At 51.1% G+C, this 21,956-nt stretch overlaps 1 protein-coding gene across 11 annotated transcripts in view; it reads left to right on the forward strand.

Annotated features, from left to right (window-relative positions):
* The window catches only part of LITAF (lipopolysaccharide induced TNF factor), a 35,798-nt gene extending 17,409 nt beyond the window's left edge, over window positions 1-18,389 (forward strand). For 7 of the 11 annotated variants that reach the window (XM_070230550.1, XM_023655003.2, XM_070230554.1 and 4 more), the window contains exons 2-4: window positions 10,868-11,092; window positions 13,563-13,719; window positions 16,793-18,389. In XM_070230550.1, the coding sequence (XP_070086651.1) occupies window positions 10,868-11,092; window positions 13,563-13,719; window positions 16,793-16,901 (491 nt within the window). In that variant the 3' untranslated portion in view covers window positions 16,902-18,389. 11 annotated transcript variants of the gene reach the window in all.
* Window positions 18,390-21,956: the final 3,567 nt, after the last annotated feature.

Here is a 21,956-nt window from a genome sequence, read left to right on the forward strand (position 1 = left end):
TCCCTGCTTCCGAGAGAGATGAGCATCCTTTCGGATGTGAAGACCCGGGGGAGCAGTCCAGGGGTGGGCCGTGGTCAGCTTGACAGGTGTGGGGGCACCACGGGGACTAAGTGCACACCCGCGAGTCCCTGAGGACCTGGCGTGGAAGGGCTGATGGGGAGGAAGCAGCCCCTGAAGGACAGGGAGGTGCAGGGCCGGGCCGAACGAGGAAGTCCTTCCCGAGGAGAGGAGGACGGGAAACAGGAAGTGGGCTTGGAGGGGTCATGGCTGGGGGAGGAAGGAGGCCGGCCCTGGGGGGTGATCTCTGGACGTGAGAGAGAAGCAGGGAGCTGGAGGGGCTGAGGACCGGGGCTGAGGGAAGAGGGGTGCTTTGTTTTTATACCTTATCAAGGGAAGACATGAACCCCCTTAGAGATCTCAGGAGAGGGGCCGGTCGAGAGGCAGGATTGGTGGGGAGGGACCTGGTTGGAGCAGAGTCCCCTGGAGACTGCAGGGCGTGCCGGGATGGCCACACTCATGGGGTTAAAATGAAAGTAGAGCCAGAGAAGGGCTCCTTCTGAGCCAAGGGCAGGCAGAGAGATGCCTGGGGACTAGGGTGGGAGGCTGAAGGGCTCAGGTCTCTGCTGGGGGGCCGCAGTGCAGGGACTGGGGCCCCCCGTGGGAATGGGGAGAGCCCCCTGGAGAATCTGCACGGCCAGTTGGGGTCTGGGCCGTCACAAGGTGGGAGGTGTTGGTTCCCTGTGGCTGCCGTAACAAGCTACCACAGACTCAGTGGCTAAAATAACCCAAACTGATTATTTTACGGTTCTGGAGGTCAAAGTCCAGCACGGGCATCACTGGGTTAAAGTTAAGGTGCTGCGTTCCTCCGGGCGTCCAGGGGCCAGTCCCTTTGCTCGCCTTTTCCACCTGCAGTTCTTGGCTCACAGCCTCTTCCCCCATCTTCAAAGCCAGTATCGTAGCATGTTCTCTCTTCTCGGGCCCTCCTGCCTCCCTCTTACAAGGACCCCTGTGCTTAGATGGGGCCCACCTGGATAACCCAGGATCACCTCCCCATCTGCAGGGCCTTAACTTAATCACAGCTGCGAAGTCCCTTTTGCCGTTTAAGGTCACATATTCACAGGTCCTGGGGATTAGGACCAGTTTAGGGGGCATTATTCTGTCTTCCACACGGGGTAGGAGTGGGAGCGTCAGACTGCAGGGGATTTAGACAAAGATGTGAATGTCTACCTGTGAAGCTATGGGGGTAGTGGCCCCAGAACGGGAGCCCAAGGTGTGATGGCGTCCTCCTGCCTCTTGGCAATGAAACCTGTGTCACTCTGGTCAAGTGACTCTCTTCTGGGCCTTACACTGCTTCTCTGGAAGTACAACAATTCATGCTTTTCGAGGAACCCAGTGTTCTGAGCGCATCTACTCGCTTTATTATCACACAAGCCTCTGAGGTATAGGTACTGTTATTAGCCCATTTTCCAGATGAGGAAACCAAGAGAAGTGAAGCAACTCACCCAAGTTCACACAGCCTAGAAGTGGCAGAGTCGGGCTTTGAACTGAGGAAGCTTGGTCCCAGAGTTTCTGCTCTTAGACATTCGACTTGCCTTAAAATTCCATCATCTTAGTTTTCTCTCCAGTCCCTGCTCCGTGCCCCGCCTGCTCGCTTTCTTCCGTGTCTTCTCGTTTGTCGGAATAACTGTTGGGTATTCAGCAGGCCAGGCCGAGGGCCACGCCATTCCTGCTGTCCCGAGAGATGAGCCGTGCTCACCCACTCTTGTAAATGGCAGGGGAACTCAAGTGGGTGTTGCTGAAAATCCCACGTGTGGTAGCATCTTGGGCACCAGGCAGAGACGTCCCACCTGTGACGTCTCTGAGCTCAGAGGCTGTGGCATCAGTTTCCCCACCAGGTCACTTCCTCATTGGATTCTGCTGTGAAGCCCTTCGTGTCTCGTACAGTTGTTCAAGGAGAATTTGCAGCGTTGGGCATTCTGTCTCTGTGCCCTTCCTCTCTTTTCCCTTTGGGCCCTGCCTGCCTGCCTGTTGGTCATTTCACCAGAAGGGGATGGGGTGGGAAGGAAAAACGACCCGAGGCTCCTAAGGCCCCCATCTGCCTTGCTGGTTGTAAACAAGCCTGAGGATGGCAGAGGTGTGAACTCTCCCGCTTTCCTGTGCACACGGGTCAGTGGGAGTTGCTGACCTTTCTGGCATCTCGGGGTACAAGCTAGTTAGAGCCTGTGAATTTTCTTGACACCCGTGAAAAAAGACAGTGGGTCATTTCTGGAGGACAGATGGCACACCCTCCATATTGAGCAAGTGGCTTTAGAGCCACCCCAAGGACCGGCTAACGAACGTGGAGTGACAGGTGTGTCTGAGTTTGGGGTGGAGGCAGCGAGGAGCACGTGTGGAATGATGACGTGGTCTCCGAAAGTGCCTCTCTCCTTAACTCTCCTCCGAAACCCCGACCAGAACCGGGAGCGGATGTCAACCAAACCTGGGGTGCCTTCTGCAGTGTAGGGGTGCAGGCAGCATCAGAAACTTGCATTCCGGAGGAAAAATGGACCCATCATGGGGTTTGGAGATGGGGGCTTTCTTTTTTTTCTGGTTTTATCTTGTTTGTGTCTGCACACCTCCACACTTCCCTTTTCAAGTTCTTTCTACCCGCATCTTCGCTTGCTGTCCTGCTGCAGGGTCATCCCAGGGTGCCCTGTTGAGAAACACCGCTCCCCGCAGGAATCCCGCAGGAAACGAGGGGTCCAGACCCAATTAAGTGATTCCAATTCTGGAGCACGTTTGGCCACGCTTTGGTCAAACCCTCGTGTTACCTCGAGCTGAACTGCGAGACCGTGTGTTACTGCGGCTTATCCTTGCATAAACATCTTCCTTTAAAGACTTAGTTTTCTCACGTCTGCTTCCTAACGTCGATGCCATCCAAGCTGGCCTTGGCATGTCCTCTTTACACCTGAGTCTTGTTTTCTACAAACAGCTGTTGAAGGATCTGGGTGACCAGCCTGTCCCGGTTTGCCTGGGACTTTTCCTGGTGGAAGCTCCAAAATCCTGCATCTGGGGAAACCCCTCCATCCCGGACAGACCGGAACACTGGGTCACCCTGAGAAGCGCCTGTGAGGTTTTGAGCCTAGTTCTAGGTTCTGTGGATGCAAATTTTCATAGATTTCAACCCTCGCCCTTGTAGGGCTCACAGACTGACCAGGAAGACAGATAAAGAAAGAAAAGTGACAAGTTTGGCAGAGAAACACGTATGAAGAACAGCTAACACGTACTGAGAGCTCCTGTGTCCCTCGTTGCTTTGGTTCCTTTTCACAAGGGGGTTCATTTAATCCTCCCTCATTTGAACCCTAAGAAACTACCCTTGTGTCCCTTTTACAGATGGGAAAACCGAGGCACCAGATTGATGCCATGGGGCGTGGGGGAGCCTGGATGTGACCACAGGCGGTCTGGCTCCAGACCCTGCACCGTTGATTTCTGAGCTGTGTAGAGAGGTTTGGGGGGATTAATTCTCCCTGGGAAAGGCCAGGGAGAGCTTCTTGGAGGAGGTGACCTGCACGCTGGGATATGGTAGGTGAGAGGGCAAAGAGGAAAGAGCATGCCCGGGGGGCATGTTTGGGACTTCTAAGCAGAACTACAGACACAGGGAAGATTTGCGATGGTGCTGGGAGGTGAAGTGAGAGGGCGGGGAGTTGGGGGGTCCACTGGGTCCTGGGAGCCCCCTCCATCCTGGGCAACCCAGGACCTTCGGTCACTCTAGTGGGGTGCAGGTTGGAGGGGTGTCAGACCAACCCCCGTGGTCTTGATTTTAGGTAAATGGGGGTGGGTTGAGCTCTGACTGGCCTCGGCTTGTGACATGGAGACTAGAGATTTCCAGGAATGCCTGTGTTTTTCTTTTTATTGAGGTAAAGCTCACAGATCTTGAATGAACCATGTTCAAGCCGCGTGTAGGATATTCACAGTGTGGTGCAACCATTGCCTCTGTCTAGTTCCTAAACGTTTTCATCACCCCAAAGGGAAACCCCGTCCCCGTTAATCCTCACTCTCCCCCCAACCCCTGGCCACCACTAATTTGCTTTCTGTCTCTGTGGATTGACCTGTTCTGGACCTTTCGTATAAAGGAATCGTTCTACGTTTGGCCTTTTCTGTCTGGCTTCTGTCGCTTAGTGTATTTTTGAGGTTCATCCTGGGGTGTCTGGGAGCCCACCTAGCAGTGATAGGTCAGGTCGGCCGGCCATCTCCGGACGTCCTCTAGCCTCAGACCCTGCCCGTCGAACTTGGGATTCTGGGCAGCACGCGAGGGAACGCCGGTGCGGACCCAGAAGGAGCGAGCGCCTGGAACGGTGGCTCCCCCCGGGGTGTTTCAGGGAATTCTAAGCCTATTGAGGCTGCATTTTTTAGGAGCACACCTGTTGCTGAAATCAAGGTCCCTGGGGTGGTTTACTCCCACGTCTCGAGGTTTCAGGACCAGTTCGCTAATACCGGTTCAGGGCGCGAAGATCGCTGGACCCGAGGGTATGACTTCTCTTCAGGACTTCGAGGGCTCTTTCCTCCTCTTTCCACAGGGACGCAAAAAAGCGGAGGTTGAGCTGCTCTGAGACTCGCTTGGCCAGAGAAGCTGCCATTGCTCCCAGAATGTCGTAGCAGGTGCCGAGACATCGCGCACCACACTGTCGCTTTAAATCTGCAACTTTGGACACAGTTGCATTTGAGAGATTCTGAGGTCTCCCACCTCATCGTTTGTTTCCCCAAAAATGAGAAAGAAGAGCTTCGTGGAAATCTACCTTTGGTTGATCATTAAGATCCTGGCCCCTGATCCTTACTGAAGAAGCAGCTCATTTTGAATTGCAAAACAAAATTAGTTGGACAAAATTAGCTGGAATCCGTAAGAGGCTGGGACTTCTCCATCTTGTCTTGGGCGTGTGGTGTGAAAGTCGGCAGTAAATGCGTCTTTTTATGCGCGTTTGGAGGGCAAAGAGAAAGAGGTGACTTCTTGCGAGGCGTTCAATTATATTGCTTCCACTGAGAGTCTATTTTCTTTTCGCACTTTGTTTGGGGGCAAGGTGTGCAACTGCTGACTGCATCTGAATCTCCCAGCCTGGGAGGGCTTTTGGTGAGTTCTCAAGAGCTCCGGAGTCCGATGGGCGTGGCTTCCAACCCCAGCCCTGCCACTGCATCTGTGTGACTTTGGACAAGTGGCTTAACCTCTCTGGGTGCCCCGGTTTTTTTGTTGGTACATTGGGAAAATGATGACAATAATTCCTGACTCGGGGGTGTGGGCATTCCACGGGATGATGCGTGTAAGGGGTGAATTACAGAGCCCGTGGCAGTAAATAGGAGCCCGCCTGTTACGGTTCATTCTAATGCAGTTGTGATCTGGGATGGGGGTGCAGAGTAGAGAGAAGAAGATTCGCTCAGGCCAAAACTGCTGGCCTCGAAGATGCCAAAGTCAGGTTTGAAGAGCCTAGTGATCTGGTGCCCCTTACCCTTCACTTTCTTCCCGGGGTGAGGACACGGGAGTGACTGGTGCAGGAGGAAGTGGACGCCAGCCGGCCCAGCCCTGCTCAGCCCCAGTACAGCGGGGGGAGTGACCCTGACTGGTGACCCTCACCCTGCCCACATCCCTCGGTTGTGGCTCATGAGGTTAAGGCGTGAGAGGGCTGGTCGTGCCTGGAAAAGAATACACGGATGTCGGGGGCACCAGGACGTGGTCAGTAAAAGGTTCAAGTGCGTTGGGTTGCTTTGCCTTTATGACGGCGAGAAAAGAGGGATGCATCTTAGAAATACTGAATGACCAAATGCTGGCGATTTGGAAAGCTCGCTGTGCCCGAATACCTCCGTCCACACCGCATTCTCACTGGGGACCCGAGGGAGCGAAAATCAGTTCTCAGGGGAGGAGAGAGATGCAAAAAAAAGTCTGAGATATTACAGTGATGTGCGGCCCTCCCAAACTTGAGCCAACCTAATGAAGTCTTATTTCTTAGTATTTAATTTCTCTCGCTAGGCAGAAATCAAATTATATTTAAATGAATTAAATTTAGATGTAATTTAATTTTTCTCCTTGGCAGGTGGGGGGGGGTGGTTGGGAAGATGATGGGGAGGCAGCGGTAATGAAAACAAGACTGAGAAATCCTGTTGTGTACCCGGGTTGGGTGAATGCGCCTCGCCCAGACTCATTCCTGTAGCCTAGGAAGAAATCTCCGTACACCCCTCCCCGCCCATGTGAGAGAATTTCTTGGGACGTGGAAGATGGGAAATTTTCAGCTGGGGGCCCCCAAAATTCCAAGTGGCCTGTTTAGAGCTGAGAAAGTGGGGGCCAGGCTCATGCAGTTGGTCATGAGCCAGTTTCCAAGCCCAAGCCGAGTTGTTGCATCAGAAATGCATCTCCATGTGCCAGGTTTTCCTTTTCTCCATGTGTTTCCTTTTCTGTGAGCAGCGGTCCCATTCGGCTACATATTTGACCCCAAAGCAGCATAGGAAAGGGGGGCCCTTGTTCCTGAAGGGTTCAGAATTTCAAGATGGCGGCACGGAGCATTCCAGTGAGCAGGGCACCCCTGGGTGCAGGGCCCTGGGGGGTGGCTCAGCTCCCACGCCCACGAGGCCAGCCCTGGTCCCATTTTCCACGTTTGAAAAAGGCGTTTGGAAGGCCTCTCTGGGTTTGGAAGTAGCTAACGAGAGAGTCCTTCCAAGATGGTGGAGACAGCACTCGGCAGTCTTAGCGTTTTCTTGATTTCTGTGGGGGGTGGAAGGTGGGTCGAGAATCGCCTTCAATACGTTCTTTTAAATGGACAGTCGAGAAGAGCCACCCTCAGGGCCTTAATAACAAAGTTAAACAGTGCGGGAGGGAGGCAGGAGGCCCCCTTGTTTGTTCTTTTATTTCCCCCCACAAAGCTCCCTGTCACCACGGCAACCTGGGCTCCCCGAGACCGCCCGGCCCCCAGGCCCCCAGAGGGGTTCTCAAGGCTGTGCTTTCACGGGGCGAAGCCGTGGTTTGCTGTTCTGTTAGACTCGGAGATGCTTTCCAGTTTGTTCCAGAAGATGTGATTGTGCTGGCACCTTAGCACCCAGGGCCTGATCTGGGGTGACGGAGAGCTCTCTGGTGGCGGCGGAGCGGGTGTCTGTGTGTGACTGTGTTTGTATGTTTCTCTGTCTGTGTGTGTGTGGATGTGTGTGATGTCTGTGTGTGTGAATATGTGTGAATGTGTGTGTGTGTGAGTATGTCTGTGTGAATGGGGGTGTGTGTTGTCTGTATGTGAATGTGTCTGTGTGTGCCTGTGTGTATGTTTGTGTATAGTGTCTGTGTGTGTGTGTATGAATATGTTTGTGTGAATGTGTGTGTGTGTTGTCTGTATGTGAATGTGTCTTTGTGCGCCTGTGTATATGATGTCTCTGTGTGTGTGTGTGAATATGTCTGTGTGTGTGTGTGTTGGAGTGAGAGACTGGTTGTTGCTCATAAGCGTTTCACGTTGAGGTGATGAGGATGGGTGCAGGCAAGTTGAGCGAATCCTTTCTGGAAGGGTGGGTGGCTGGGTGGCTGGGTGGGCCCCTGCCCCCCGGGCGGGGAAGCCAAATTAAAGAGAAGTGGGGTCGGGGGCGAAACAGAACCGGGCCTGGCTGGAGTGGCATTTCCTGGCCTGGGGCCTGGGGAAAGGAAGGCGGTGGAATTTATTTAGAAAGCTTGCAGACCAGCTGGTTATTTATTTATTTTTTTTACGATTCTGGCCTGTTGCTCTTGCTCTTTTCAGAATTAGAAGCATGTTTCTGTGTCTGTTGGATCCAAAGGTGGCGTTCCCCAGAGGCGGGCCTGAGGTTCCGGAAAGTGGGCTGTGACCATAAGAAAGATGGTGTCTGGTCAGTGCACGGGGCCCCAGGCTGTAATTTCCAGACCGGGAACTCAGGCCCTCCCTTCCTCTAGATGTCAGGGAGAGAAGGCCACCCCACCCGCACACCTGCACGGTCCCGCTTGGTGACGCCACGGCCGGGGCGCGTTTCTTCACTCCTGGAGGAGGGAGGCGATGGTTGTGCAGGAGAGAAGTTGCGTTCCTCCGTTGCATCATTGCCTCCCAGCGGTTTGGCCCAAACTCTTTGCACAATGTGGGGCACCCTGAGACCTTTTCCCCCCGGCAAGCAGTGCTCTTTTAGGCTTTCGGGTGTTTTCTGCTCTTGTGGGTTTTTCTGTGACTCAGTTTGATAAATAAATTTTGTGGGCGGCCCCGGGTCTGCCTTCCCTGAGATGGGAAGGAATGGCGCATCCTTGACGGTCAACCTGGATGTCCTGACTGCCCGGCACCGAGGCCGTGCTCCCCGGGCTGGAGTCTCCGTGAGCCGGACCCCGCCAGGAGCAGATGTGGGGGTCCTTGGGGCCGGCTGGGAGGGAACATCAGCCGACTCGGGCTGAGCCTGGTGAAGCAGAGTCCGGGGGCTGGCGTTTGTGCTGTGTCTTCCCTCCTCCGTCTGTGCTTCTGTTCCTGTGTGTCAGAGGAAACTGGCAACACACCCTGACCGCTTTTCACAGTCGTTCTCATTTTTAAACCCTGAACTTGTTTTCGCAGAGATGTCCTGTGGTCTTGTTAACCCTCCTCTGGAGTCTTGTGTGAAGGCCCCTGTCCCCTCCACCTTCTTGCTTCTCTTCCAGACTTTCTGCTTCATCTGCCCTTTCTAGGGTTGGACTTTTCCTCTCTCTATAACCTTCCATGGCTCCCATTGCTCCATAGCATTGCTGTAGAACCAGAAAGCAAGCCACATAGGTAATTTGAAGTTTTTTAGCAGCTGTGTTTTAAAAAGTAAAGAGAAACAGGTGAAATGGATTTTAACAATATGTTTTATTTAACTCTATCTAAAATTTTCTCGTTTCAACATACAGTCAATATAACAAAATTATGAAGGAGATATTTCACGTTAGTCTCTTAAATAGTTTTTGAGGGCCAGCCCTGGTGGCCTAGTGGTTAAGTTGAGCGTGCTCTGCTTCTGTGGCCCACCTTTGGTTCCTGGGTGTGGACCTACACTACTTATCTGTTAGCTGCCATGCTGTGCTGGCAGCCCACATACTAAAAAAAAGAAAAAAGAGGAAGATTGGCATGGATAGAAGCTCAGGGTGAATATCTTCCTCAGCCAAAAAAAAAAAAAAAAAAAAGAAGAAGAAGAAGAAGAAAAATTTTTGAAAGCCAGGGTATATTTTACATTGCCGTCATATTGCAAATTGGATGCTAAAATTTTATCAAAAACATTTGCTCTCGATTCAGAGTTCATTAAATTTGCTGTTGAAAAAGTGGATTCACATACCCGAGATGTCCCAGACTTACAGAAAAGTTTTCTAATAATTAAGTTGGGGATTCAATTTTAAATTTAAATTTCTTAAACTTAAATAATGACTTCAAAATTCAGTTCCTCAGCCACACTAGCCGCTTTTCAAGTGTTCAGCAGCCTTGTGTGGCTGCTGGCGACCGTATTAGGCAGCCCAGATAGAGGACATTTCCGTCCTTCCAGAAAGTTCCATCAGACAGCCACAGGCTTCTAGAGTAAAGTCCAGACACCTCCAGAGGAGTTTCAGAATTTTCTAGAAACTGGCCGCAACCTGCCTCGCTTTCTTTATTGACTTTGTTTTACACGTGTCCACTTTCCCATGCCTCTTTTTCCACTTCGAAATGCCTTTTTATCTCTTCCCCTGGGGAAATCTCCTTTCAGGCTCGGCTTAAAGGCGGAGCTTCCTGGAAGGGTCCCCCCTTCTCCCCGAAGCAGAGTTCATGGCTGCCTCTGCCTCCCACGGGTTCTAGAAGACGGGGCCGAATGCGTGGGAAGGGGCGCAGGCCGGTCGGAGCCCCCGGACCGTGGCACGCTGCCCTCCCGGCTCATTTCCTCCTTTCTCCTGGGACCGATTTGAATGGCTCTTCTAACGCAGCCTGAGCCCTGCCCCATTGGAAAAACACAGCCGCACAAAGGACGGACTGTGTCCTCTGCAGCTGCCCTGGGGCTGCTGCGCGCAGGACTTCAGACAGGAACGCAGCCCGGGCGCAGGAGGTGTAATTCTAGGCGGGCATCAGCTCCGTCGGGGTGGGGCGGGGACGCTTTCTCTGCCCTCACGAAAGGAAATGTGTGCCTGGCTGCCTGGTACTCAGTTTTCAGAATGGGAACTGATGCGTGTGTTTACTTTTTAAAAAAACTATAACATAACGTCCAGAACAGGGCGCACGTCTTCTTGTGCAGCTCGAGTTGTCACAGAGTGAATGTACCCATGTCACCAGCCCCCAGATGAAGAAAGAGGACGTGAGCAGCCCCCCCAGAAGACCCCCTCCCGCCCCCTCCCAGACTCTGCTCCGCCTCCCAGGGGGACCACTTTCCGACTTGGGGCCCGTGATTCGTTTTGCCTGTTTCTGAACTTTATGTAAATGGCGTGGTTGACGGGGAGCTTTTTTAGGCGTCTGGCTTGTTTTGCTGTTAATTCTGATAGTTTGTGGTTGCGTTTTGAAAGCCATTGTCTTTTCTGTCCCCTGAAACACCATTAGTGAGACCAGCAGTTAGAAAGAAACGAGCAAGAACGCTGGGTGTGAAAGACGCGTTTGGGCGTTGGATTCAAATGCAAAGACTTCTGCTTAAATTTGGCGGATGTGCACCCTTTGAGATTTTCTCAGCTTTGGCGCTTTTTCGGTCGCTGTTATTTACCTTTTCTCTCCATCTAGGGAATCCCTCGTTAAGGTGACAATTCTTGCACCTCGAAGGGACGTTAACTCCCCTTCCGGCTTTTGGACAAGGCTGGACGCGACTCATTTCCTCAGATTTTCTGGTTGTCAGGTGGAGAATTAAAGATCAGAGTGGAAAAGAGAGAGAGAGAGAGATGTCCACTGAGTTTCTGATCTGGTCTCTTCTGGTTTTGCTTTAGGTAAAATGTCTGCTCCAGGATCCTACCAGGCGTCCGCTGGGCCTTCCTCGGTGCCAACGGCGCCCCCGTCGTATGAAGAGACAGTGGGCGTTCACAGCTACTTCCCCACGCCCCCGGCCCCGGTGCCTGGGCCCACCACGGGGCTGGTGACGGGCCCGGATGGGAAGGGCATGAATCCGCCTGCCTACTACACCCAGCCAGTGCCGGTCCCTAACGCCAATGCAAGTACGTGCGACACCTCCCCCCCGCGCAGGTCCCCCTTAGCGCCCTGGCCTTGGGGACCCCAGGAGAATGAAGAGAGGGACCACGGTGGCTCTGCCTGAAGTCCAGCTTTCCCCTTTATCCTGAAATTTCACGTGCAGTCTTAGGTTCCACGTTGGCGAGGCCCATGGCTTTTCCTAATAAAGTACAGCTGTGGGCACTTATCACAGAGGTACAGCCAACTATCCCAGAGGAATTTGGGAAGGAGAATTGGCTTTTAAGGGCCCCTACCCTTCCTGCTGAGGTCTGGCGGGAGAGCCCGTGCCTGAGGCCGGGGCTGGAGAAGAAGAGGGAGAGGAGACAGCCCCTTGGGAGGACCGGGTGAGCCCCAGCCCACCGTTCGCACAGGTGGCCCCCTACCCCCCAGCAGCTTCTTCGTGACCTCGCCCTTTGGGATTTCCTGCTGCCCAGGTGTGCCCAGGTGTGCAGTGGCTTCACCATCACCAGCAGCTCAGGTGGAAACCACGGCTCAGCGAGTGGGCCGGGAGTCAGACGGCCTGGGTCCACCCACCCTCCTGGTGCCTCAGTTTCCCCGTCTGTAAACCGGTGCTCGTCAGGTCCCTCAGTGGGTTGTGAAGGTTGCAGAAAGGCCTCTGAGTCATCACTTGATAAATGGGCACTAATGTCGTCACTGTGCTCTAGTAACTTTGACCCTTGAGATGGGAGAAGACCAGATGATGATTTTAGACTATTTCAGAGCACGCTCTGATCCATAAATAACTCATTCTCGTACCAAAAAAAACACAATAAAATTTACGCGTAAGTGCTAAAGCATGCTTCACTACTGCGTTTCTAGAAGGTCTTTCTAGGAGTATTAGGTTCAGTTAGCTCTGGGCAATAGTTAATTTCTCCTAATTCGTGGATGATAGAAATGGCATTCCAACACCCCTAAAAAAGGAACAGAAGGAAGTCGCATTGACAGAAATATGAGCTTAAACAACTTTGCCAAAAAACAGAAAGAGCATGCTGGACTGTGAGGGCTTTGTGACCTGAATCATGATGATTGACGTCTGATGATTGTGAATGCCTGTGCATGTTTTCACATAGTTTTCTGTTTTTAGCATGATTTTATGTGCTCATTTCGTGTATCGACACGGCCGCCCGACTTGTCTTAAAGAGCCGGGTCCATGTTCCTCAGCTCGGTAAACTGCAGCCTCGTCCCCGGGTGTAAGAGTTTCTAAGGAGCCCCCTGTGAACAGAGGGAATTGTCGCTCGCGGTTCACTCTGTACCAGGCCCGCTGTGAGGTTCTTTGCCATCCTTATCTCATTTAATCCTAGCAACGACTCCGTTCCTTCCATTTTTTAACCAACAGCTTTTTTGAGCTATAATTCCCTTACCATCAAGTTCACTCTTTTAAAGGATATACGATTCAGTGGTTTTACTATATTCACAGAGTTGTGCAGCCATGAGCTCTAATTCCAGAACGTCTCCATCCCCCCAGAAAGAAACCCCGGACCCGTTAGTGTCATTCCCCATTTCCCCCTCCCCCAGCCCCTGCAACCGCTGACGTGCGGAGGAAGAGAATTGAGGCGGAAAGCCATCACATTGCTGTTTCTGAAATTGCTGTCGGTGGACCCCCTTTGAAGAAGCACTCAGGGAGCTTAAAAAGCAGCTTGAGGACCCCTCCCCAGACTTGCTGAATGAGACTGCCTTGGGGGCAGGGCCTGGGAATCTGCATTCCCACTAAGCTCCCCACGTGAGTCCAGGGTCAGTCGAGATTGAAATGCTGGCGTGGCTGAGCCACACGCCTCCTCCAGGAACACGCGGTCTCTCCCCATCTCGGGTGTGGAGCTTTTGAGGGCCCCTGAAGCCATAGTTCTGGAAATCTGCCACTGCTTTCTCTTTTTCCCTTTGTGTCATTTTTCTCCCCACCCCAACTTGTTTTTATTTTTTATAAAATACACGTAACATGAAACTTCTCCTCTTAAAGCGTTTTGGAGTGTACATTCTCATTGTCACACAGCCGTCGCCACCATCCATTGCCAGAACTTGTTCATCTGGCGAAACTAAAGCTCCGTCCCCATTAGACAGTAACTCCGCCACCCCCTCCCCAGCCCCTGGCAGCCACCCGTCTACTCTGTCTCTGTGAATGTGACTGTTCTGGGTGCCTCGTATATGTGGACTCGTACACGAGCTGTCCTTTTGTGCCCGGCGCATTTCACTTACACCGCGTCCCCCAGGTTCATCCACATGGTGGCGGGTGTTTGTAAGGCTGGATAATATTCCATTTTCGTATGTAAGGATAGACCACATTGGGCTCCTCCGTCGATGGACACTTGAATAGCTCCCACCTGTTGGATCTCAGGAGGAGGGTTCCTAGGAACACGGGTGTGCAAATACCTGTCGAGACCCCCGCTTGTGCCTTTTTGTCGTCTCATGGATGTTTTCCTCGTTTACTGATCCGCCTGTCCTTGGTCCTCTCGCTCCCCTCAGTTGCCGTGCAGACGGTCTACGTCCAGCAGCCCGTCTCGTTTTTCGACCGCCCCGTCCAGATGTGTTGTCCTTCCTGCAACAAGATGATCGTGACGCAGCTGTCCTATACCGCCGGTGCCCTCACCTGGCTTTCCTGCGGGAGCCTGTGCCTGCTCGGGTAAGTCTGGGGTCCACTCGGGCCCCGGGCTCTCTTACTGTCCTCTCCTGTGGGATTTCTCAACGGCAGCACGAGCTTCTGTGTTGCGGGGGGCCGTCCTGTGCCCTGTAGGATGTTGAGCGGCATCCTTGGCCTCTATTTACTGGATCCCTCCCACATTGTTCTAACCAGAAATCATCCTCAGTTGAGAACCGCTGCTCCTGAGCGTATCCGGGCCTGGAAGCCACTGTCCCACGCGTCCTTTCTTCTTGCTCGTCTGCTCAAACCACTCCCTGCCTGTGGAGACCAGCAGAGCAGCTGCTCGTCTCTCTGTGGGCTGAGCCTCCCAAGGATTTCTTTTTCTTCTAGAATTTCATGACCTCAATAATAATGTTTGCCCGCCTCTGAGAGAAGCTTTGCACAGTCCGTACATTAAAATACTTCATAGTCATCTCTTCAGAACTTCTCATCTTTTTATGACCTCGGGTATTTTCCCTGTTGCCCTCATGAGGAGAGTGTGTCAATATTTATGTCTGCGCCAAGGGTGTTATATCGCCAGAGATAAGAGTTTTTCTGTTCTGGGAGGAAGTTGAGGAAAGACACAGTTTAATTTCTTTTCCCCGAATGGACAGAGGCGGCCTCCTTCACGGCCGTGGAGCCTCTCGGAAACCACAGGGCCTCCGTTTTCTTCCTTGAAGGAGACGGTGTTTCTGTGTTTCTTTTCGAGAGCGCTTGCTTCTTGTGCAGTGGGCTCGCTCCTCATCATCTGCTGGTGACTCAGGTTGAGAAGGAACGACCTTTCTCTTCCTGATTTTGAAGAGAGGCTCCGAGCCTCCTTGAGGACACGGTTCCTTGGGGAAGAAAGGAGATCGAACACGTTTCTTAGCTTCTGGTTCCCTGACCTCCTCTTGGGACCCCCTTGATGGCTGTCATTTTCACTCCCCAGACAGAAAATGCTAAACAAAGCTCATTGCCTTCGGACATTCATATTAAAACTAATTTTTCTCTTTGAAATCAGGGAAAGACAGAAGGGAAACTTCTGTCGAGGGTTGGCCTCTGCTGATCTGGCTTTCAAATTGAGGCAGCTTTTCTGTTCCCTCTTCCCTTTTTCTTCCTTAAATGTAGTCCTGTGGGTTCAAATTCTGCCTCCCTTGGCTGTGTGACTATGGGCGAGTGACTTCACCTCTCTGTGCTCCAGTTTCCTCATCTGTAAACTGGGGGTAATAATGCCCACCTCGGGGGGTTGTTGAGGATAGGGGAAGTCGTGGGTGTGTGGTGCTGTTTGGAGCGGCGCCTGCGCGCGTCAGCTGCAGGTCAGGAATCTTTCTTGATGGACCGGCTGCCCCTTTGAACTCGTGGACGCTTAGGCAGCAGGAGGAAATTTCTTTCACAAGGTCACTTCTGCAGCGGCGTGTTTCCCAATTCCGCTTTAGCAAACCAATGTCTTCCTGTAAAATGTTGATTTTTAACTACATTTTTGGCAAACATTGCTTGTAAGGCTGTGGGGTCTCCTCTGACACCAGTCAGAGAACACCGGCTGGGCGTCCAGTGGCTCAGTTCAGTGCTGACATTAACTCCCAAGAGTTAGCACGTCCCGCACAGTTAAGAGCTCAGGCCCCCTCTTTAGACACCGGTTGCACGTCTTGGGCCACCTGTATTTCTGCCCGACCGGCTATAAATTGGGGGTCCCCCTCCCCCCTCTTCTGGTCTGGTTATTTGCTAGAACAGCTCATAGAACTCAGAAGGGCATTTTACTTACATTGACTGGATGCAAATGAACAGCTAGATGCAGGGGTCCCCTGGGCGAGGTCCAGAAGGGTCTCAAGGGCAGGAGCTTCTGTTCCGGTGGAGTTGGGGTGCACCCCGCTCCTGGCACGTGGATGCCTTCACCCCCCCAGCAGCCCTCCAGGGGTGGTCGTTCAAGAGTTTTCATAACGCACTCCCCAGCCGCCTTCCGCTCCCCAGAGGTCTGCAGTTGGGGCTGGAAGTTCTAACCCTCCCATCACTTGGTCTTTCTGGTGAGCAGCCCCATCCTGGAAGCTACCTGGTTGCCTCATTAGCATAAACCCAGGTGTGGTTGAAAGGGGTTTGTTAGGAATACCGGAAGACACTCCCGTCTCTCAGGAAATTCCAAGGGTTTCCGAGCTCCGTGCCAGGGACCAGGAACAAAGACCAAATGTTCTTTCTTATTATACCAGGGGCTGTAGGAAGGTCGTGCCTGTGTGTGCTGAGGATGATGACGGAGATTAAGAGATGCTATTTGGGGAGCTTTCTTTGGCTGTTGCTGGAGGAAGCAACCTCCATATGGAAAGGCGATCCTTTTAAGATAGAGATCAGCAGACAACAGCCCAGGCGCCGAATGAGCCCATCTTAAGTTTTACGGGAACACATCGCACCATTTGCTTCCGGATTTGCTGTGGCCGCTCTCCTGCTCCAACGGCAGAACACGGCCCGTGGAGCCCAAAATATGTCCTCTGTGGCCCTTTACAAAAGGACTTCACCAGCCCCAATCTCAGACTTTTGAAAGATGCCCAGATGACCCAAGATTTGAAAATACACCCAGGATAGTCCGTCTGTGGGAGCAGCCTTGGCGTTGGTTGGAGTACCAGTTTCTTACAGTTGCCGTAGCAAATTGCCACCAACCTGGTGGCGTAAGACAATAGAAATTTATTCTTTTGAAATTCTGGGGGCAAGAAGTCCAAAACAAAAGTCCACGCGCCCTCCGAAGGCTCTAAGGCAGAATCCTTCCTCGCTCTTGCAGCGTCTTGTGGTCCAAGCCGTCCTTGGCTTGTGGCTGCATCTCTGCAGTCTCTGCCTCCATCTTCCCATGGCCTTTGTCCCTCCCTGTCTCTCTGTGTGTCCCCTCCTCTTCTTACGAGGACATCAGTCATCAGGTTTAGGGAGCCCACCGGGATCGTCCAGTACGATCTCATCTTGAGATCCTTAGTCACGTCTGCAAAGACTCTTTTTCCAAATAAGGTCACAGGCATAGGTTCTGGGGGTCAGGATGTCCGCCACCCTCTTTTGGGCGGCCACCATCCAGACGGCTGCGGTCAGTGACGTGCTCCGTGTGGGGCTGTTTTTTTCCTTGCAGGTGCATAGCGGGCTGCTGCTTCATCCCCTTTTGTGTGGACGCCCTGCAGGACGTGGATCACTACTGTCCCAACTGCAAAGCTCTCCTGGGCACCTACAAGCGTTTGTAAGACTCGGCCAGACCCGGAGGGAGCCGTGTGCTGCGGAACGTCCTTCCCGACTCTCACCCAGCCCCGGCCCTGGCGGAGGGGTCCACCTTGGTGGTCTCATCTCCCGCCAGGCTCCACCTTCATGTCTTCTTTTGGGGGGAAAATACTGCAAGAGTAACACCCCTCCGAACCCCAGAAATTGCTGCTTGGAGCCATCCACAGGCCATGCAAAGACGTTCACCTCGAGGGCTGGTTCAGGGGTTTCCTGCCCACCCGTGACCCCCCGTCATCCCGTCTCACTGTGATTGTTGCCCCTTCTCAGTATCCTCTGGTGATTGGCCATTGGCTGGCTTCTTTTCTTGCCTCACGGGGCCTTTCCGGGGGTGGTCTCAAACTGAGAAGCCACGGGTTGCCTTATTTTAGAGACTGTTCTGGCCCGAATATGGCTGAACCAGCCCTTAGTGCCTACTTTTGTATCTATCTGTTCCCACTTCTGATGACAGAAATCTTGCCTTATAGACTAAGGGCTGGGTTCTCGGATTCTGTAATTGCAGACTTTTCCTTAGCACACAAATTCACTTTAATTTCTTAATTCATTTTTGAGTACAAGGAGGGGCTATTCACACCCACCGGATACACATCCACAAGGTCGTGAAGGCATGCTGGAAGTACCGGGCTGGCTCTTATCATGGGTCGGCTTTCCCTCGGTTCTTTGTACCAGATCCTCAGCCGCTTTCGTGAATGGCTATTTTCTCCTAGAGGAATTGTTTGTATTAACAGTTTTATGACCTCCTTTTGGTCTTAACCACCTTCGGACATAATTTTGAAAGGAAGGTTTATAGAACAATCTTCCTTAACCATATGACTGGTATCATTTTCCTGTCTGCTGATGCGTTCTCACATTTTTATTTTTCTTAACAGAAAAAGTAATGGATCCTTTCATCCACTGCCTTTATTTGGGTTTAGCATGTTTCTTAAAATCTCTAGATGGAACTCTTAAAGCGGGGCCCCTTTGGGGTTCCCGGTGGCATGTTTGAGAAGACGAGGGAAGGCGTGATGGGGCATGTCTGGGTACCATGGTGCTGAAAAGCTTGGGGAACCTGGACTTTTCCAAGGAATCTGGAGTCGTATTTTTCCAAAATGCAATTTGTCATATAACATCGGAAGACCTGATTCCTAGGACTCAGAAACAGCAAACCAGAGTTCTCGGTTAGCGGCTGTGTCATCTTTGAAACCAGGACAAAACCGGGTTCGACTTTCAGGAGTCCCCGTTCTGATAATAAAGAGGCACAGAGATTGCATGTGAATAATATTATATGGAAATCAGACCTAGAGCTGGAATGAAAATCTGTATATTGGTTGAAAACTATAGTCATAACCGTTGATTTTGCTTATTCATTTGATGTTTTGAAGGTTCCAGTAATTATTTTTGCAATGAATATGGATTACTACATAGTCCTTTGGTGTTATCCTGCTTTTAAAAAAATAAACTCTGGTTCGCTCAGTGAATTATCGATCAATTCTTACCGTGTGAAGAAAGGTCTCATGTTGTGTTTTCAGCTCTTGCTACAAAGAGCCTTTATTTGCTCCATGATGGTAGAAAAGCCTTCGTGATAAAAACTTCCGACTTGCTGAATATCCCGCCACGTCAAGATGACCCATGTTGAGTTGGGTGGATTATGGCTAGTGAGGCAGATTCGAACGCTGGGCGATTGGAACCCAATAGGCGTCATCGATGGCAGCAAGCCATCGCTTTCAAGTTTTAATAACATGCAGAGAAGAAAGGCGTCCTCATTCATCCTCCGAACAAAACGGGCTTTGTTAATTGATCCGGGTGATGGTGAGATGTTGGAGGAGGGCCTTGTGACTCGCCAGGAATGTGAATATCATTCTCCCTTTTCCTACCTGGCCATATAGCTTCATTTTGGAAAGTGCAAGAACATAGTGTCCTCTTGGTGTGGCTCACATGGTCAATGAAACCCCCACTTAGGGTCTGGAAAAATTGCTCGTCACCGTACCTTGATCATGTGTCTTTCTTGCATTTGACAAAATTGAAGGCCGTGCATATTTAGTATTTGGGCTCAGACGGTGGTATATAAATGGTTTCAAGCTGTTATTAATTACATATGCAGAGTCTTCAGAACAAGAGCCCTATTTCAAGGACTGTAAACTGTGTCTACTTTGGAACTTTAAAAATAGCTCAGATGCCGAGAGTAGGAAGGATTCGTCGGACATTCCGTTTTTTTGTTCACGGCACAGGCTTATTCATATATTTTTACAAATTAAAAGGCTCTTCTGTTCTGCCACTCTTTTTTTGGAGATTTTGGAGTTTGTTTGTTGCAAACCCTGGATCACATACGATTAATGGAAGAGCTTTGTATCTACTTGGACCTAAAAGAAGAATTTTGCCAATTTCAAACCCCAAGCGGCGATATCTCTTGTATCCTGTTAGCCCGCCTCGGCGAGGTGGCCTTAAACATAAGTGTTCGTTTGTGTCTTGTTAACAAAAGTATTCAGATATCACATCTATTTATGCCAACTCGAAGCACGTGATAGCTCCCTGGCTGACCACAATCTTACCCATGAAAATGTTTTCTCTTGGACAACTGGCTTCCCAGTTGCTACCGACAACACTTTCTTGGGCACTGAACTATTTATAAATGTGGCTTCGTGCGCTCACACAGAGTTTGGCCTCGATTTTCTCCCCAGGGACAGCCTCTCATGTCCGGGATGTTAAAATCCTTCTCTGACTTTCTGGGCTCGAAGATTTCTGCTAGGAGTAAATGTAGACGTTGGAATTTTACTGACAAAATTCTGATTTGCATGTTGCATCCTATTGAAGTTATTTCCTGCATTTATGACTCAAATGTTTACAATGAGGAGTCTGTTTTTTATAGACACACGAGTGAATTGAAAGTAGATCCAGCAAGGATGATGAAAGAGAAACCAAGAGGGGTTTTTTTTTCAGTCTAAAAGAATTTTAAAGAAATGAGATTCTGAGGTTAAGAAAGACTAAAAAGAAAAAAAGCAAACAGTTCGTGGCCACGTATATAATCTGGTGCATTTAACTGTTTTGTGACTGATCTTTGCAGTATTAGGAAAATGTTTCCACGTTGAGGTACCTTTTTTCTCCTTTTAAATAAGCTATCTTTCAGAGCAGTTTTAGGTTCGCAGCAAAACTGAGCAAAAAGTACAGAGATCTCCCACATATCCTGCACGTGCACCGCCTCCCCCATTATCAACAGCCCCCACCAGACGGTACATTTGTTACCACCGATGAGCCTACATTGACACATGGTCACCCAAAGATCATAGTGTACATCAGGGCTCACTCTTGGTGGCGTCCATTCTGCGGGTTTGGACAAATGTGTAATGATGTGTCTCGAACACTTTAGGATACTAAAGTGTCTGTATGATAATACAGAGTAGTTTCATTGCCCTAAAAATCCGGGGTGCTCTGCCTGTTTGTTCCTCTGTCCCCCCAACCCTTTGCCACCCCCTGATCTTGCTGTCTCCATGGTTTTGCCTTTTCCAGACTGTCATACAGTTGGAATCTCACAGTATGGAGCCTTTTCAGACTGGCTTCTTTCACTTAACAGTATGCCTCTACTGCTCCTCCATGGCTTCTCATGGCCTCATGGCTTGTTGCATTTTATCCCTGAAGAATATTCTATCGTCTGCATGCACCGCACATGCAAGTCCCCTTAAAGCTCTTAGCGTTGCAGTGTCTCGGGTGATCTTGGATCTGGCTCCCAAAAGGGCGAAATCAACTTAGCGGGTGTATCTAACAGCACCGGGTCATCATGGCGCACAGCGGTGTTTGTGAAGCCTGTGGTTGTATAGTTGTGTGTGTGTGTGTGTGGGGGGGTCACAGTGCAAAGTGAGTTCCAGGGCGACACCCGACCGCCTCTGGTCTGGCTCGCCTGTGGTTTTCCTATTGTTTATTGTTGATTGACTCCTGTTGCGTTCAAGCTGTTGTGCAGCATGGGTACCAAACACAGCCCTGCCTGGGGACAGTGAGCAGTGGGCCCAGCACTGCCCTGCCCACATTTCCTGGTGGCTGCTTTTTTTTTTTTTAAGCTAAAATTCAGCTAACATTAAAGTGAACAATTCAGTGACATTTGGTATATTCACAGTGCTGTACAACCATCACCTCTATCGAATTCCAGAACATTCTCATCAGCCCAACATAGAGCTCCAGACCCATTAAGCCGTCACTCCCCGTTCCCTCCTCCCTCGGCACCTGGGAGTCACAAATTTGCCTCTGTTTATTTGGGTTTAGCTATTCTGGACATTTCATAGAAATGGAATCATATGGTATGTGACCTTTGTGTCTGGCTTCTTTCACTGAGCATTGTGTTCTTAAGGTTCATCCACATTGTAGCCTGTATCCATGTTTTACTCCTTTTACTGGCTGAGTAATATTCCACTATATGTTTATTCCCTAGTTTGTTTCTCCATTCATCCATTGATGGACATTTGGGTTGTTTCCGCCTTTTGGTGATTGTGAATAGTGTGGGTGTAGACATTTGTTTACAGCTTTTGCTGTGGATGTGTGTTTTCGGTTCTCTCGGGTGTAGACCTGGGAGTGGAATGGCTGGGTCATATGGTAATTCAGGTTAACTTTTTGAGGCGCCACCTGGTGGCTGCTTAAAGAAATAGTTCTGATTGCAAAGCCACGTCTGGCAGGGGCTGCCCGCTTGGAACTGCCCTGGCATGGAGAGAACGTCCTCATGTTCTGCAGCAAAGCCGCTTGGAGCAGCCTGGTGGCGACAGAGGTGGGTTCGGAGCAAGAAGACCTGCTTCCTGGGCTGGTCGGCCTCAGCTCCTTGACTGACCGGAACCCCACTCGATCCTTCTAGGCTCCCACTGAGCCTGAAGAATGACGAGGGGTGGGTACTGCTTCTCAGCCTCTCCAGTGGACCCTCTGTGTGGAAGATGCTACGCACTCTAAGATGGGGTCCTCAGGTGTTCGACTGTCGGTCCTTTGTTTCCTGAACCCCCAGCTTGGGATACAGCAGTAAGAGGGGGACGCTGTCCCCCACCTTGTGGAACTGATGGTGGAGGGAGAGAGAG

The sequence above is a fragment of the Equus caballus genome, chromosome 13, assembly GCF_041296265.1.
Source record: "Equus caballus isolate H_3958 breed thoroughbred chromosome 13, TB-T2T, whole genome shotgun sequence".
Taxonomy (NCBI): domain Eukaryota; kingdom Metazoa; phylum Chordata; class Mammalia; order Perissodactyla; family Equidae; genus Equus; species Equus caballus.